This window comes from Hemiscyllium ocellatum, chromosome 24 (genome assembly GCF_020745735.1).
Source record: "Hemiscyllium ocellatum isolate sHemOce1 chromosome 24, sHemOce1.pat.X.cur, whole genome shotgun sequence".
NCBI lineage: Eukaryota > Metazoa > Chordata > Chondrichthyes > Orectolobiformes > Hemiscylliidae > Hemiscyllium > Hemiscyllium ocellatum.
The window spans coordinates 15,519,715-15,533,021 of NC_083424.1; the positions used below are offsets into that span (position 1 = coordinate 15,519,715).

Here is a 13,307-nt window from a genome sequence, read left to right on the forward strand (position 1 = left end):
TGTTCCTTCTTTTTTTAGTGTCAACAAGTGGCAAGACACCTGAGGGAAGGTGTTCCCTGGAATGTAAATACTTGAATGCCACTGATTACACAGACCTTCTCTGGACCACATTGTCAGAGTTTCCAGGTGAGAACTTTAGAGATGTTTTATTTCTACATTCATGCTGGGGAATACTGAATGACTTGTCAGTGGGCATTGGAAGGTAGAAGAAAATTAGGAGACGAGTCTAACGTAAGTATGAGCTTGACATTATCCACAACAAAGCAGTTCACTTGATTGGCAACTCAAACACTACCTTCAACTCCCTCCACCACTGATGCATATGGCAGCAAGGTACATCTTCTGCAAGATGCACTGCAGTAACTCAACAAGGCTCCTTAGACAGCACCTTCCTAACCTATGACCACTACTATTTAGAAGAACTAGGGCATCAGATACATGGGAAAACTACTACCTGCAAATTACCCTCCAAGTCACATATTATCTTGACTTGGAAATATATAGCTGTTGCCTCGGTGTTGCTGGGTCAAAATCCTGGAATTTCCTTTTGGCACTGTGTGTGTCTGCACCAAGAGTGCAGTACTTCAAGAAGATAACTCACCACCCTTTTCGCAAAAGCAACTAGGGCTGGATAATAAATGCAGTGATCCTCATATTCTCTGAATGAATATTAAAGCAAAAGACATGTGTAAACTCTGCTGGTTGTAGAGTCTATTGTTTTTACGGTGACGAGACAAAGTAATTGGCGATAATGTTTTTAAGATCATGCAGAGGGGAATAGTTTGTGCCATTTAAGTCAACCTCGATGGCACAAAATCTGGGTTCAACATTCATGTGGTCACATTAATCTTTCTACAGGTGTCTTAGTAACATTATGGATTATTGACCGGATTGGACGTAAGAAGACAATGGCAGTGTCTTTCCTTATCTTTTCATTTTTTTCTCTGCTGTTGTTTGCATGTGTTGGGAGGTAAGTTTCTCATTTCTTTTTACCTTCCTTTGTATTATCAGCAAGAGTAAATAATAAAGCACATGCTAAACTGTTCTACCAAGATAGTGGTCCTACACCATTTAACAGGCAATCTGTCATTATGATCATGAGTGCTGCACTGAATATTCCAACCTTATGGCCTGTTAGAAACTAGTTGACTCTTTTCCAAGGTTAGAAAATGGTTTTTCTAAAGATTGTTTTGTACCTATAAATTTAGATTTTGAAGTTTATCAGATAGAAGCCTGAGCACCAATCATTTAGTTGTAATGCAAGTCTTAAATGGTGAGAAAAAAAATATGAAGTTACTTTATCTTGAAGTGTTCCCAGAGAGTTGGAATACTGTTTTTAATTCCATTCTTGCTATTGCTCAGAGGGACTGACGTTGCAGTCAGAATAAGTGCAGTTTCAGGAAATGGTAAACCTCCTCAAATTGCAGGGTTGATCACTCGTGACTTGACATTGGGAAAAAAAACCTATATAATTGTATATAAAAACACTGAAATGCGTTTTGGTTGGTAATAGCTTTTGTAATCAAACAAATAACAGAAAGGAAAGGAAAATTTTGTAATAGAAGTAGCACAGATTAAAAGGTTTTGAAAGGGAATAAAGAAACTTGAGTAAATAAATAAATAAGAATGTAGATATTATTACAAAATTATACATTTTAGTATCAGAAAAAAGTTTAATATTTTTACCACGTCACATGCAATTTCAGTACATTTCTTCCATTACAATGACAGACTGTGGTGTTCACACTTCAAGGTAAACATGAAAATTTGTAAACCAAATCTGTGACTACAGTCCTGAGCAACAATGTGTGTGAACTATTTTAATACTATGTTAATATGCTATTTGCACAAAAGCCTTAAATTACTCCAACCTCTTTGACAAAGGTTAATAGTGCAAGGTAATCCTTTGCAGACACAACCTAAATCTGAGGAGAAGCATCAATGTACTGCTCCTTTGCTGACTTTTAAGTATGAGCATTTCTCACATTTGTAGATGTGATCTATATGGACTTTAGTAAGGTGTTCAACAAAGCTCCCCATGGGAGACTGATTAGAAAGGTTAGATCTCATGGAATACAGGGAGAACTAGCCATTTGGATACAGAACTGGCTCAAAGGTAGAAGACAGAGGGTGATGATGGAGGGTTGTTTTTCAGACTGGAGGCCTGAGACCAGTGGAGTGCCACAAGGATCGGTGCTGGGCCGTCTACTTTTTGTCATTTACATAAATTATTTGGATGCTAGCATAAGAGGTACAGTTAGTAAGTTTGCAGATGACACCAAAATTGGAGGTGTAGTGGACAGCGAAGAGGGTTACCTCAGATTACAACATGATCTGGATCAGATGGGCTAATGGGCTGAGAAGTGGCAGATGGAGTTTAATTCAGATAAATGTAAGGTGCTGCATTTTGGGAAAGCAAATCTTCGCAGGATTTATACACTTAATGGTAAGGTCCTAGGGAGTGTTGCTGAACAAAGAGATCTTGGAGTGCAGGTTCATAGCTCCTTGAAAGTGTAGTCACAGGTAGATAGGATAATGGAGAAGGTGTTTGGTATGCTTTCCTTTATTGGTCAGAGTATTGAGTACAGGAGTTGGGAGGTGATGTTACAGGACATTGATTAGGCCACTGTTGGAATATTGCATGCAATTCTGGTCTCCTTCCTATCGGAAAGATGTTGTGAAACTTGAAAGGGTTCAGAAAAGATTTACAAGGATGTTGCCAGGGTTGGAGGAACTGAGCTACAGGGAGAGGCTGAACAGGCCGGGGCTGGTTTCCCTGGAGCGTCGGAGGCTGAGGGGTGACCTTACAGAGGTTTACAAAATTATGAGGGGCATGGATAGGATAAACAGACAAAGTCTTTTCCCTGGGGTCAGGAAGTCCAGAACTAGAGGGCATAGGTTTAGGGTGAGAGGGGAAAGATATAAAAGAGGCCTAAGGGGCAACTTTTTCACGCAGAAGGTGGTACATGTATGGAATGAGCTGCCAAAGGAAGTGGTTGAGGCTGTTACAATTGCAACATTTAAGAGGCATTTGGATGGGTATATGAATAGGAAGGGGTTGGAGGACTATGGGCCGGGTGCTGGCAGGTGGGACTAGATTGGATTGGGATATCTGGTCAGCATGGATGGGTTGGACTGAAGGGTCTGTTTCCATGCTGTACATCTCTATGACTCTACTCCTTGGCTTATTAAGGAAAAGTAAATTTACCTGAAAATTTAACAAGGGCAAAACCTCAGTGTCCATACTTCTGACAATACTAATTGGTTACACCTTAGGCTACCCAATATCCAGGTACAAATATTTCTAACACTGACCTGCACTAGAGACCACTCCTCCTCTGAATCATTGCTGGTTGATTGAGAGATGATGAGAGATATCACATTGGCTGTGAAAAACATTTTAGTCAGAATGAAAGACAAATGAGTCACAGAGTCATAGAGCACAGAAACAGACTCTTTGGTCCAACTCATCCATGCTGACCACGTTTCCTGAACTAATATAGTCCTATGCCCCTCCAAACCTTTCCTATTCATACACCTATCCAAATGTCTTTTAAATGTTGTAACTGAACCTGCATTTAGCATTTCTGGCAGTTCGTTCCACCAACGAACCACCGTCTGTATGAAAACGTTGCGCCTCAGGCCTCTTTTAAATTCCTCTCCTCTCACCTTTAAAATATGCCCCCCTAGTTTTGAATTCCCCGACTTTATGGAAAATACCTTTGCTATTCACTTTGTCCATGTCCCTCATGACTTTATATACTCTGGTGGAAAAAAGTCTCAGCCTCTCCTTATTATTCAAACCCTCCAGTCCCCACAACATCCTAGTGAATATTTTATGAACCCTCTCCAAGTTAATACTATCCTTTCTACAGCTGGGCAACCAGAACTGTACACGATATTCCAAAAGTGGCCTTACCACCGTCCTGTACAATCTCAACATGATGTCCCAAGTTTTAAACTCAATGGTCTGAGTAAAGAAGGCAAGTGTGCTATATGCTTGTCTACCTGTGACTTTCAAAAAACTATGTACCTGAACCCCTAGGTCTCTCTGTTCGACAACACTAGCCAGGGCCCTACCATTAACTGTATATGACTTGCCTTTGCTTGTTTTACCAAAATGCAATATCTCACATTTATCCAAATTGAATTTCATCTGCCACTCCTCAGCCCATTGGCCCAATTCATCAAGATCCCTTTGTAATCTTAGATAACCTTCTTCCTTGTCGACTACCTGACCAATTTTGGTGTCATCCGCAAACCTATTAAGCATTACTCTTAAATTCTCATCCAAATAATTTTTATAAATGACAAACAAGAGTGGACCCTGCACTGATCCCTGTGGAACAACGGTGGTCACAAGCCTTTAGTCTGATAAACAACCCTCCACACCACGCTCTGTCTTCTACTGTCAAGACAATTTTGTATTGATTTGGTAAGTTCTCCCTGAATCCTGTCTAATCTAACTTTACTAATTATTTTGCATCTGAAACCTTGTCAAAAGCTTTTCTAAAGTCCATGTAGACAACGTTTACCATCAATCTTTTTGGTTAGGTCCTGAAAAAACTCAAATCAAGTTTAGTACAAAACCATCCTTAATCAATCTTTGCCTCTCTAAATACATGTAAATCCCATCTCTCAGAATCCCCACCAACAAATTACCCACCACTAATGTCAGACTCACTGGTCTACATTTTCCAGATTTCTTTTTTTAGATTAGATTAGATTCCTTATAGTGTGGAAACAGGCCCTTAGGCCCAACCAGTCCACACCGACCCTCCGAAGAATAACCCACCCAGACCCATTTCGGTCTGACTAATATATCTAACACCATGGGCAATTTAGCATGGCTAATTTACCTGACCTGCACATCTTTGGACTGTGGAAGGAAATCAGAGTACCCGGTGGAAACCCATGCAGACACGGGGAGAAGGTGCAAACTCCCAAGGCTGGAATCAAACCTGGGACCTGGTGCTGTGAGGTAGCAATGCTAACCACTGAGCCACTGTGCTGCCCTTTTAGGCTTTCTTAAGTAAAGGAACATATTTGCCACCCTCCAGTCCTCTAGCACCTCACCTGTGGCTGAAGCTGATACATATACCTCTGCTAGGGGCTGCACAATTTCATCCCTAATTTCCTACAATGTCCTGGGATACATCTAATCAGGTCCATCTTTATGTTTTTTTAAGATCTCCAACACCTCCTCTTCTGTAATATGGACTGTTTTCAAGACATCAATATTTAATTCCCCAAGTTCCCTCGCCTCTATTTCTTTCTCCACTGTCAAAACTAATCAAAATATTCGTTTAGTATCACATCCAGCTCCTGTAGTTCCATACATAGATGACCTTATGCTTGTGTGTTGCTTCCAATTCCTTTCATATTATCAGAATTATTTATCTCAGTTCTGAAGAAGTGTCAAATCTGACTCAAAATGTTAACGCTCTCTCTCTGATGCTGCCAGACCTGCTCAGTTTCTCCAGTACTCTGTTTGCTTCTCTCTTTAACTGGTGGGGATTACCATTTCTTGGTTTCTTTTCTACAGGTTGGCCCTCACTGTATTCCTTTTTATTGCAAGAGCTTTCATTTCAGGTGGTTTTCAGGCTGCATATGTTTATACTCCTGAGGTAAGATCAATATGCATTTATATGCAAGTATTTTGGAGCTAAGGTATTCACTTCCTATTGAGAACAACCGTGTAATGGTTATGTTATTTGACTGGTAATCCAGAAAATCACAATGGCAGTTCACAAATCAGTTTTTAAATTATTCGATAAAAGCAAATGTGAAACTGTTGGACTGTCATACTGTCAATCCAGCTGGTTCATTAATGTCCTTTTATAGAAGTAAATTGGAGAACCATTTTTAACTTCAGACCCCAAAATGGTTGATTCTGTAACTGTCCTTTCGTGTGGATAAGCAACATACTCAGTTCTCTGAAACAACCACTGTGATTTAAGAAAGCTCACTATCCTTTAGGGTGTAGGTTTGCTCGCTGAGTTGTAGGTTTGATATCCAGATGTTTCATTGTCTGGCTAGGTAACATCATCATTGGCGATCTCCAAGTGAAGCAAAGCTGTTGTTTCCTGCTTTCTATTTATATCTTTCTCCTGGATGGGGTTCCTAGGGTTTGTGGTGATGTCATTTCCTGTTCATTTTCTGAGGGGCTGATAGATGGCATCTAAATCTATGTGCTTGTTAATGGTGTTGTGGTTGGAGTGACAGGCCTCTCGGAATTCTCTGGCATGTCTTTGCTTAGCCTGTCCCAGGATAGATGTGTTGTCCCAGTCGAAATGGTGTTTTTTTTTCATGTGTGTAGGGCTATGAGGGAGAGGGGGTCGTGTCTTTTTGTGGCCAGCCGGTGTTCATGTGTCCTGGTGGCTAACTTTCTTTCTGTTTGTCCTACGTAGTGTTTGTGGCAGTCCTTGCATGGAAGTCCTTGACCAAATACTCAACTACACCAGCAACCATCCCAATACGCACAAACGAAGCTGTATCAGAACATTATTCCAACGAGCCACCACACACTGCAGCACAGACGAACTTCGAAAAACAGAGGAGAACCACCTATACAACATATTCAAGAAGAACGGATACTCAAAAAAACACAGTGCGCAGATTCCTCAAGAACAAACCACGATAAGCAGACAAAACACAGCCAGAAACCCTAACCACCTTACCATACATCAAAGACGTTTCAGAAATGACAGCCAGACTACTGAGACCCTTCAGAATCGTAGTAGCACACACACCCACCAACACTCTCAAACAAAAACTAACAAACTTAAAAGACCCAGTACAACCCATGGACAAAACCAACGTCATCTAAAAAATTCCATGCAAGGACTGCCACAAACACTACGTAGGACAAAAGGAAGAAAGTTAGCCACCAGGATACATGAACACCAGCTAGCCACAAAAAGACACAACCCCCTCTCCCTGATAGCTCAACACACAGATGAAAAAAAACCACCATTTCGACAACACATCTATCCGGGGACAGGCTAAGCAAAGACATGTCAGAGAATTCCTAGAGGCCTGGCACTCCAACCACAACGCCATAAACAAACACATAGATCTAGATGCCATTTATCAACCCCTCAGAAAACGAACAGGAAATGACATCACCACAAACCCCAGGAATCCCATCCAGGAGAAAGATATAAATAGAAAGCAGGAGCCAACAGCTTCGCTTCACTTGGAGGTCACCACTGATGATGTTACCTAGCCAGGTAGTGAAACGTCTGGATATCAAACCTACAGCTCAGCGAGCAAACCTACACCCTAAACCTCAACCTGAGCTACAAACCATCACAAACCTTGCACTCACTATCCACTTCTCAAGATTACCAGGGATGGACAATACATGTAGCTTTGCCAGTAATGCCCATATTCTGATGATGTATAAAGAAAGGCTCACGGTATGATGAAATTGGGAGAGTTGAGTACAGTTCACTGACTGAATTTATACTAGTACATTGACTGATTTTTAAAAACTATCTTCGTCTGAGGGTGGCAATTAAAGTAGAATAAAGATTCTGAAACCAAGAGTTAAATTCAGATTCCCTCAAACAATATGCATGTATCGAGAGGGAGTGGTGCATTTAAGAAAATAGCGATGAACCGCAAGGTGTCAAGAATCTTTGGCAAAACGTGCATGAAATTTGTAATGTCGGTATCAAATTCTTTGCAAGTACTAGGTTCAGCTTTCTCCCCCAAATTCACACTACATTGCCAGCTGTTTTATCACTGTATCATTCACTACCTTCAGTACCGAAATTCCAGTACATTAGCACCTAAAGGTCTTGCTGGTTTACAATCTTGCAACTGTGTCCTGCCTCCAAAACTCATACCTCTCTCTAGCCAACTCATTCAAGACATTGCAACTTGGGTTTGCACTCACACTGAACCCTGATTCACACCACCTATTTTCTCCATGCTACACTGGTTCCCAATTCCCTGGTGAATTCTCTACAAAATCCCTGTTCTTATTTCCAATTCCCTTTATTGTCTCTCACTCCATTGTACTTTAATGATCTTCTCTTGGCTTAATTCCCCAAATGAACATTTCCTTTTCTAACATTCTCACTTTGTTCTTCATTTCTTATACCCTACCAATAGTGGCTGCAGATTCAATCACCCTTCTGCTGGTTTCTGGAAATTCTACCCAGTTTCTTCCACCTTGAAATCTCTGTTCTTAAGAAAATTTCACTTCCAACATATTTTTGGCTCCACCATTTCGTACTGTCTCCTCCTCTGGATGTGATCCTTGCTTTGACTTCCTTTTATAAAGACAGTGAGCAGTAAAGTAGTAATAGAAAATGGTTTAGACCAGCTTCAATTGTCATCCTTCACTTTATGATCTCACTATTTTTATTTCTATCAGGTTTACCCAACTGCCACCCGTGCATTAGGATTAGGAACGTGTAGTGGGATGGCACGAGTGGGGGCTCTCATCACTCCTTTTATTGCACAGGTAATCCTTCATCAAATTCATTCTATCCACAATGTTCTCAGTGGACTGGATTCTGCTGGTCCTCTGAACTCTGAACCTACAGGGCCCAGTATAAGCTAGGAGAAGAAAGGTTTGTATTCCCTTTCCTCCATTGTAGCACGTCACTAATGGCAGAGTCCCTCCTGTCTAAAGGCCAATTAGGTTATATAATTGGCCATTAATGGGTCTCCTATAGCTGCTGCTGGCATTTTACCAGCAGTGAAGGGACAAGCTGCCACAAGAGCTAACCTGGTGAAACCTGACCACTTCTCTATTGCCAAGAAGTAACTTGTGCCCCTGCTAACAAACTTGACACTGGGGCGGGCAATCACTCACTGTTCCCACACGGGATACAATCTTTTAAAGTTCTCGCTCCTGAACACTACTCAGCAACTGTTGTTAGAAAGTAATTACATAGATGCCTGGCAAGGACAAAATCATACTCTGCTGTAATTTGCAAAGTGTCCATGTTCAAACATGAAAATGACTACTTACAGAGTTGAGTGGTGCATTGTTTTCACTACTGGAATTATGCTTCACAATGAGTCACCCAATATACTAATCAATAAGTAGCAGGAGTAGGTCACTTGCCTGTTGAATCTACTTCACCATGAGATCATGGATGATCTGATTATTCCACACTCCCACCCACCCCCAATAACCTTTCACCCTCTTGCTTATCAAGTATCTACGTACTTTGGTCTTAAAAAATATTCAAACTTGCTGCTTCCACCATTATCTCTAGGAGGATGGGGAATGGGAAAGAAATGCAGTAAATAAAGTGTCTATTGCTCCAGAGTTTTACAGATGACTGCCTTGCCATGGTGGCAAAGATGCAAAGTTGTGATCTAATGCCCTAAGCCAGTCAGCAGTGAAATGTAGAAATTTCCACCCGTTTCCTTTTCTCAGTCATGCTATCATACTTGGTGAGTTTGCAGGCTTCCAGACAGTGAAGAAATTTAGACAGTATTATGCTTCACAAAAGCCCATATGTTTATCTTAGTGGCTGACCTCAGTGCCTTGGCAAAGGACATAGAAGCAGTTTGAGCTTTCAGCTACTGACACCATTCAATAATAGCAAGGTTCAAGCCAAATAAAGCACTGTACAGAGTATTTTGTAAATTATTAGCAACATTTTAAATAATTTTTAGTTTACAGAACATGTTTTTCCAACCAGGTTATGTTAGAATCCTCAATCTACCTGACACTTTCCGTGTACAGTGGATGCTGCCTATTGGCAGCCCTTGCTTCCTGTTTCCTACCAATTGAGACGATGGGCCGAGGCCTGCAAGAGTCCAGTCAGCAAGAGTGGGGCCAGGAAATGGTGGGCAGGACACATTGCTCAAGCAGCTCAACCAAGAGCACCTAGAACGGGTTTGTCGCAACAGCAACCAGACCAAAAATGGCCTCGCAGGAAGCAGATAGCATCAAGATCATTACTAATATACACTCATTCTGCTGGTTAAAAAAAATGGTGAGAGTATTAAGGTGGGAAACAAATATAGTATTCTGCAGGCTCATACATAAACTAAAGGAAACCACCACCTCCTCATGCCCCAGCAGTTTTATGATGTCAAACTAAAGGACACCCATAAAGATTGGAAAATAAAGGTAGGGTTTAAAGTAGAATGTAAGGGGACAGCCCTGCCTTTCATACCTTAACCAGACAAAATACAGACAAGTTTTGTTACTACGAACTGCTATGGAATATTCCTTTCCCTTACTGTGAATCAACCCTATTCTTGATAATGCAAATATTTGCAATAGGAAATACAGTGTATATGAATAAATTAATTGAAAACTGTCATGGAATCCACTAAACCTCAATAGGTTGATCTAAACATTCTCCTATAGCAGCCACACAGGCTTATTTTCAATGATTCATAACTTTTTACACCAAAGTAGAAAATAGGCACTGATGGCATGTTGTTCAAATGAGAACAAAGTGATGCACATGGACTTGCTTTTAACATTGCACAGAACATCAAACTAACAAGAAATACTTTCTACAAGGCAGGCAAAATAGGAAGTCATGGTAATCTTTGCAATAGAGAATTAGTTGTATTAATGAGGTTTGTCTGTAATACTATACCAAGTAATGGGATTGCTTAATAAACTTGTAACTTAAAACAATAAAAAAATGGGTTTGAGGTTGCACCTCTTCGCAGAACACAGTTGCATACTGTGAAAGAAATACATTTCCTGTTGAAAATATTTAATGTTAACATGTATGTACCACAACCATGGTAATCCACTAAACTTCAATGAGCTGGTCTTGCATTAGGTATATTGCTAAGTAGGTGATGTCTTAAATATGAATCTCCTGCTGAAAAACAACGTTTTATAAGGTACCATTTCCTAATAGGCAACATCCTGTTCTAAGTGGTCACAGTCATTTCTTATTGCAAGTACTAGACTTGATTATTATTTTTCAGTAAATCAGTAAAATTGTAAAAGGACCTTCACTGTTGCTATACTAATATTGTAACTGACTATTCTTTGCTATGCTAAAAGCCAATTCCTGATATCATGAAGGTGCTCTTATTCAAACTTACTGATGCCAAGATAAAATTCCAACACATTTTTAATAAGTTAGAAATGTTTGAATTTTTAACTTGCAGCATTTCTGACAGCAAATTTCACAGGTATGTTACAAGTACAGCCATTTCGGCTATATATGTAATTGTACTAGATAAATATGATGTATCTTGCCCAACATGTTTGGCTAAATAACATGCCTGTAATCTTTGAGTTTTCTCAATTGTTTCTTTCATTCGTTTGTAATTCTGCTTGAACCAATATCACTTTCATTCTCTGAGTATCACAACACAAAGGTATTACATTAATTAATCTTATTTGCATGAATGAATGCAATATATAATCTGTGATTATCATATAAATATTTACTAGGACTAAGAAATGAGTTTGGGTGAATCCCTCTTAAAACCTTAATCTAACTCATTCACTGGGTCATGAAGTAAGACTGAGAAATTAACAATCAAAACATATGAGAATTTTTTTAAATTATGAAAGTTTAATGACAGGAGGAAATATCGTGCATGGAAATGTTAGTATAATACTCCAAATGGCATTGGATTAGCTCCATTAAAATCACATTTAATTAATATGGCAATATTGAGATCAAATGGCTCATGATTTTAGACACGCAATTCATTCTCACTTTTGAGCAAGATAAGTTGTCGATGTGAACGGAAATCAAAATCTACATTCATACAGGAGTTAAATGCCTTAGAAATATCCTAAAGCACATGGGGAGTGATTAAAATGTAATGATTGTAGTCTGGATGAACGATTCTGTTTATGACAGAGGTGTTTCAGGTATAAATGTTGACCAGGACACCTCGAGAACTTCCTGTTCTTGTTCAAGAAACAAAACACAGGGTTCTCCTAATCTGGGAGAAAGTGAGGACTGCAGATGCTGGAGTACCAGAGTTGAAAAATGTGGTGCTGGAAAAACACAGCAGGCCAGGCAGCTTCCGAGGAGCAGGAGAATCAATGTTTCGGGCATAAGCCTGATTCCTGAAGAAGGGCTTATGTCCGAAACGTTGATTCGCCTGCTCCTCGGATACTGCCTGGCCTGCTGTGTTTTTCCAGCATCACATTTTCCTCCTAATTTGCTTCTGTAATGTCAATGGATGAGCATAGAAATTCTTGAAGAAACAGCAGAAATGGCAATTTTAGCTGCTGTGCCAGAGATACTGGAAATAGCCAGCTGGAAAACCTTTGGGAAAATTCTGATGGAGTATCTTTGATGTTGACCCAACAAATCGAGGAAATCTTGGTTTAATCCTCAATTTGTTGGCTTGGAACTGCCATAATGTTCTGTTGGCATTTCGATGTGGATTTTATGCTCAACTTCTGCAGTACGGCTTGAACAAACTCAAAATTGCTGCCAACTAAGGCAGGCTCACAACAAGTAGATTAAACCATCCATGAGCCCTCATTCAGTGAAGAGAAATCAGAGTTAACGTTTCAGGTCTGGTGACCATCCCCTGGTTTTGAGGACGGGTCACAGGACCCAAGACGTTAACTCATTTCTCTTCACATATATTGCTAGACCTACTGAGCTTTTCCAGCAATTTCTCTGATTCACAGCATCTGCAGTTCTTTCCATTTTTATTTCACCTTCATTCAGAGAGAGTCAGAGAGATGTGCAGCATGGAAACAGACCTTTTGATCTAACTCATTCCTACTGAGCAGATATCCAAAATTAATGTAGTCACATTTGCCAGCATTTGGCTCATATCCCTTTAAATCCCTCCTATTCATATACCCATCCAGATGCCTTTTAAATGTTGTAATTGCACTCGCCTCCACCACTTCGTCTGGCAGCTCATTACATACATGCACCACCCTCTGTATGAAAAGGTTGCCCTTAGGTGCCTTTTAAATCTTTCCCCTCTTAAACCTATGGCCCCTATTTTTGGACTCCTCTACTCTGGGGAAAGGACCTTGACTAATTCACCATATCCATGCCCCTCTTGATTTTATAAACCTCTATAAGGTCACCCCTCAGCCTCCAATGCTCCAGGGAAAATAGCCCCAGCCTATTCAGCCTTTCCATATAGCTCAAACCCTCCAACCATGGCAACATCCTTTTAAGTCTTTTCTGAATTCTTTCAAGTTTCACAACATCCTTCCTACAGCAAGACCAGAATTACACACAGTATTCCAAAAACAGCCTAATCAATGTTACTGTACAGCACAACATGACCACTCAATAGTTGCTTTTTTGTGATTACTATGCTGAGAAGCTAGTCATTAAAGCTAAGTGCTGAAACATGTGCAGCTG

General features: G+C 40.2%; 1 protein-coding gene across 1 annotated transcript in view; it reads left to right on the forward strand.

Moving 5' to 3' along the window:
- Positions 1-12,440, forward strand: part of svopa (SV2 related protein a) — a 35,853-nt gene extending 23,413 nt beyond the window's left edge. The window contains exons 12-17 of the mRNA XM_060844133.1: positions 19-126; positions 859-970; positions 5,546-5,627; positions 8,387-8,476; positions 9,672-9,833; positions 12,393-12,440. Of these exons, the coding sequence (XP_060700116.1) occupies positions 19-126; positions 859-970; positions 5,546-5,627; positions 8,387-8,476; positions 9,672-9,833; positions 12,393-12,440 (602 nt within the window). The remainder of the gene's footprint in view (positions 1-18; positions 127-858; positions 971-5,545; positions 5,628-8,386; positions 8,477-9,671; positions 9,834-12,392) is intronic.
- The last annotated feature ends 867 nt before the right edge of the window (positions 12,441-13,307 follow it).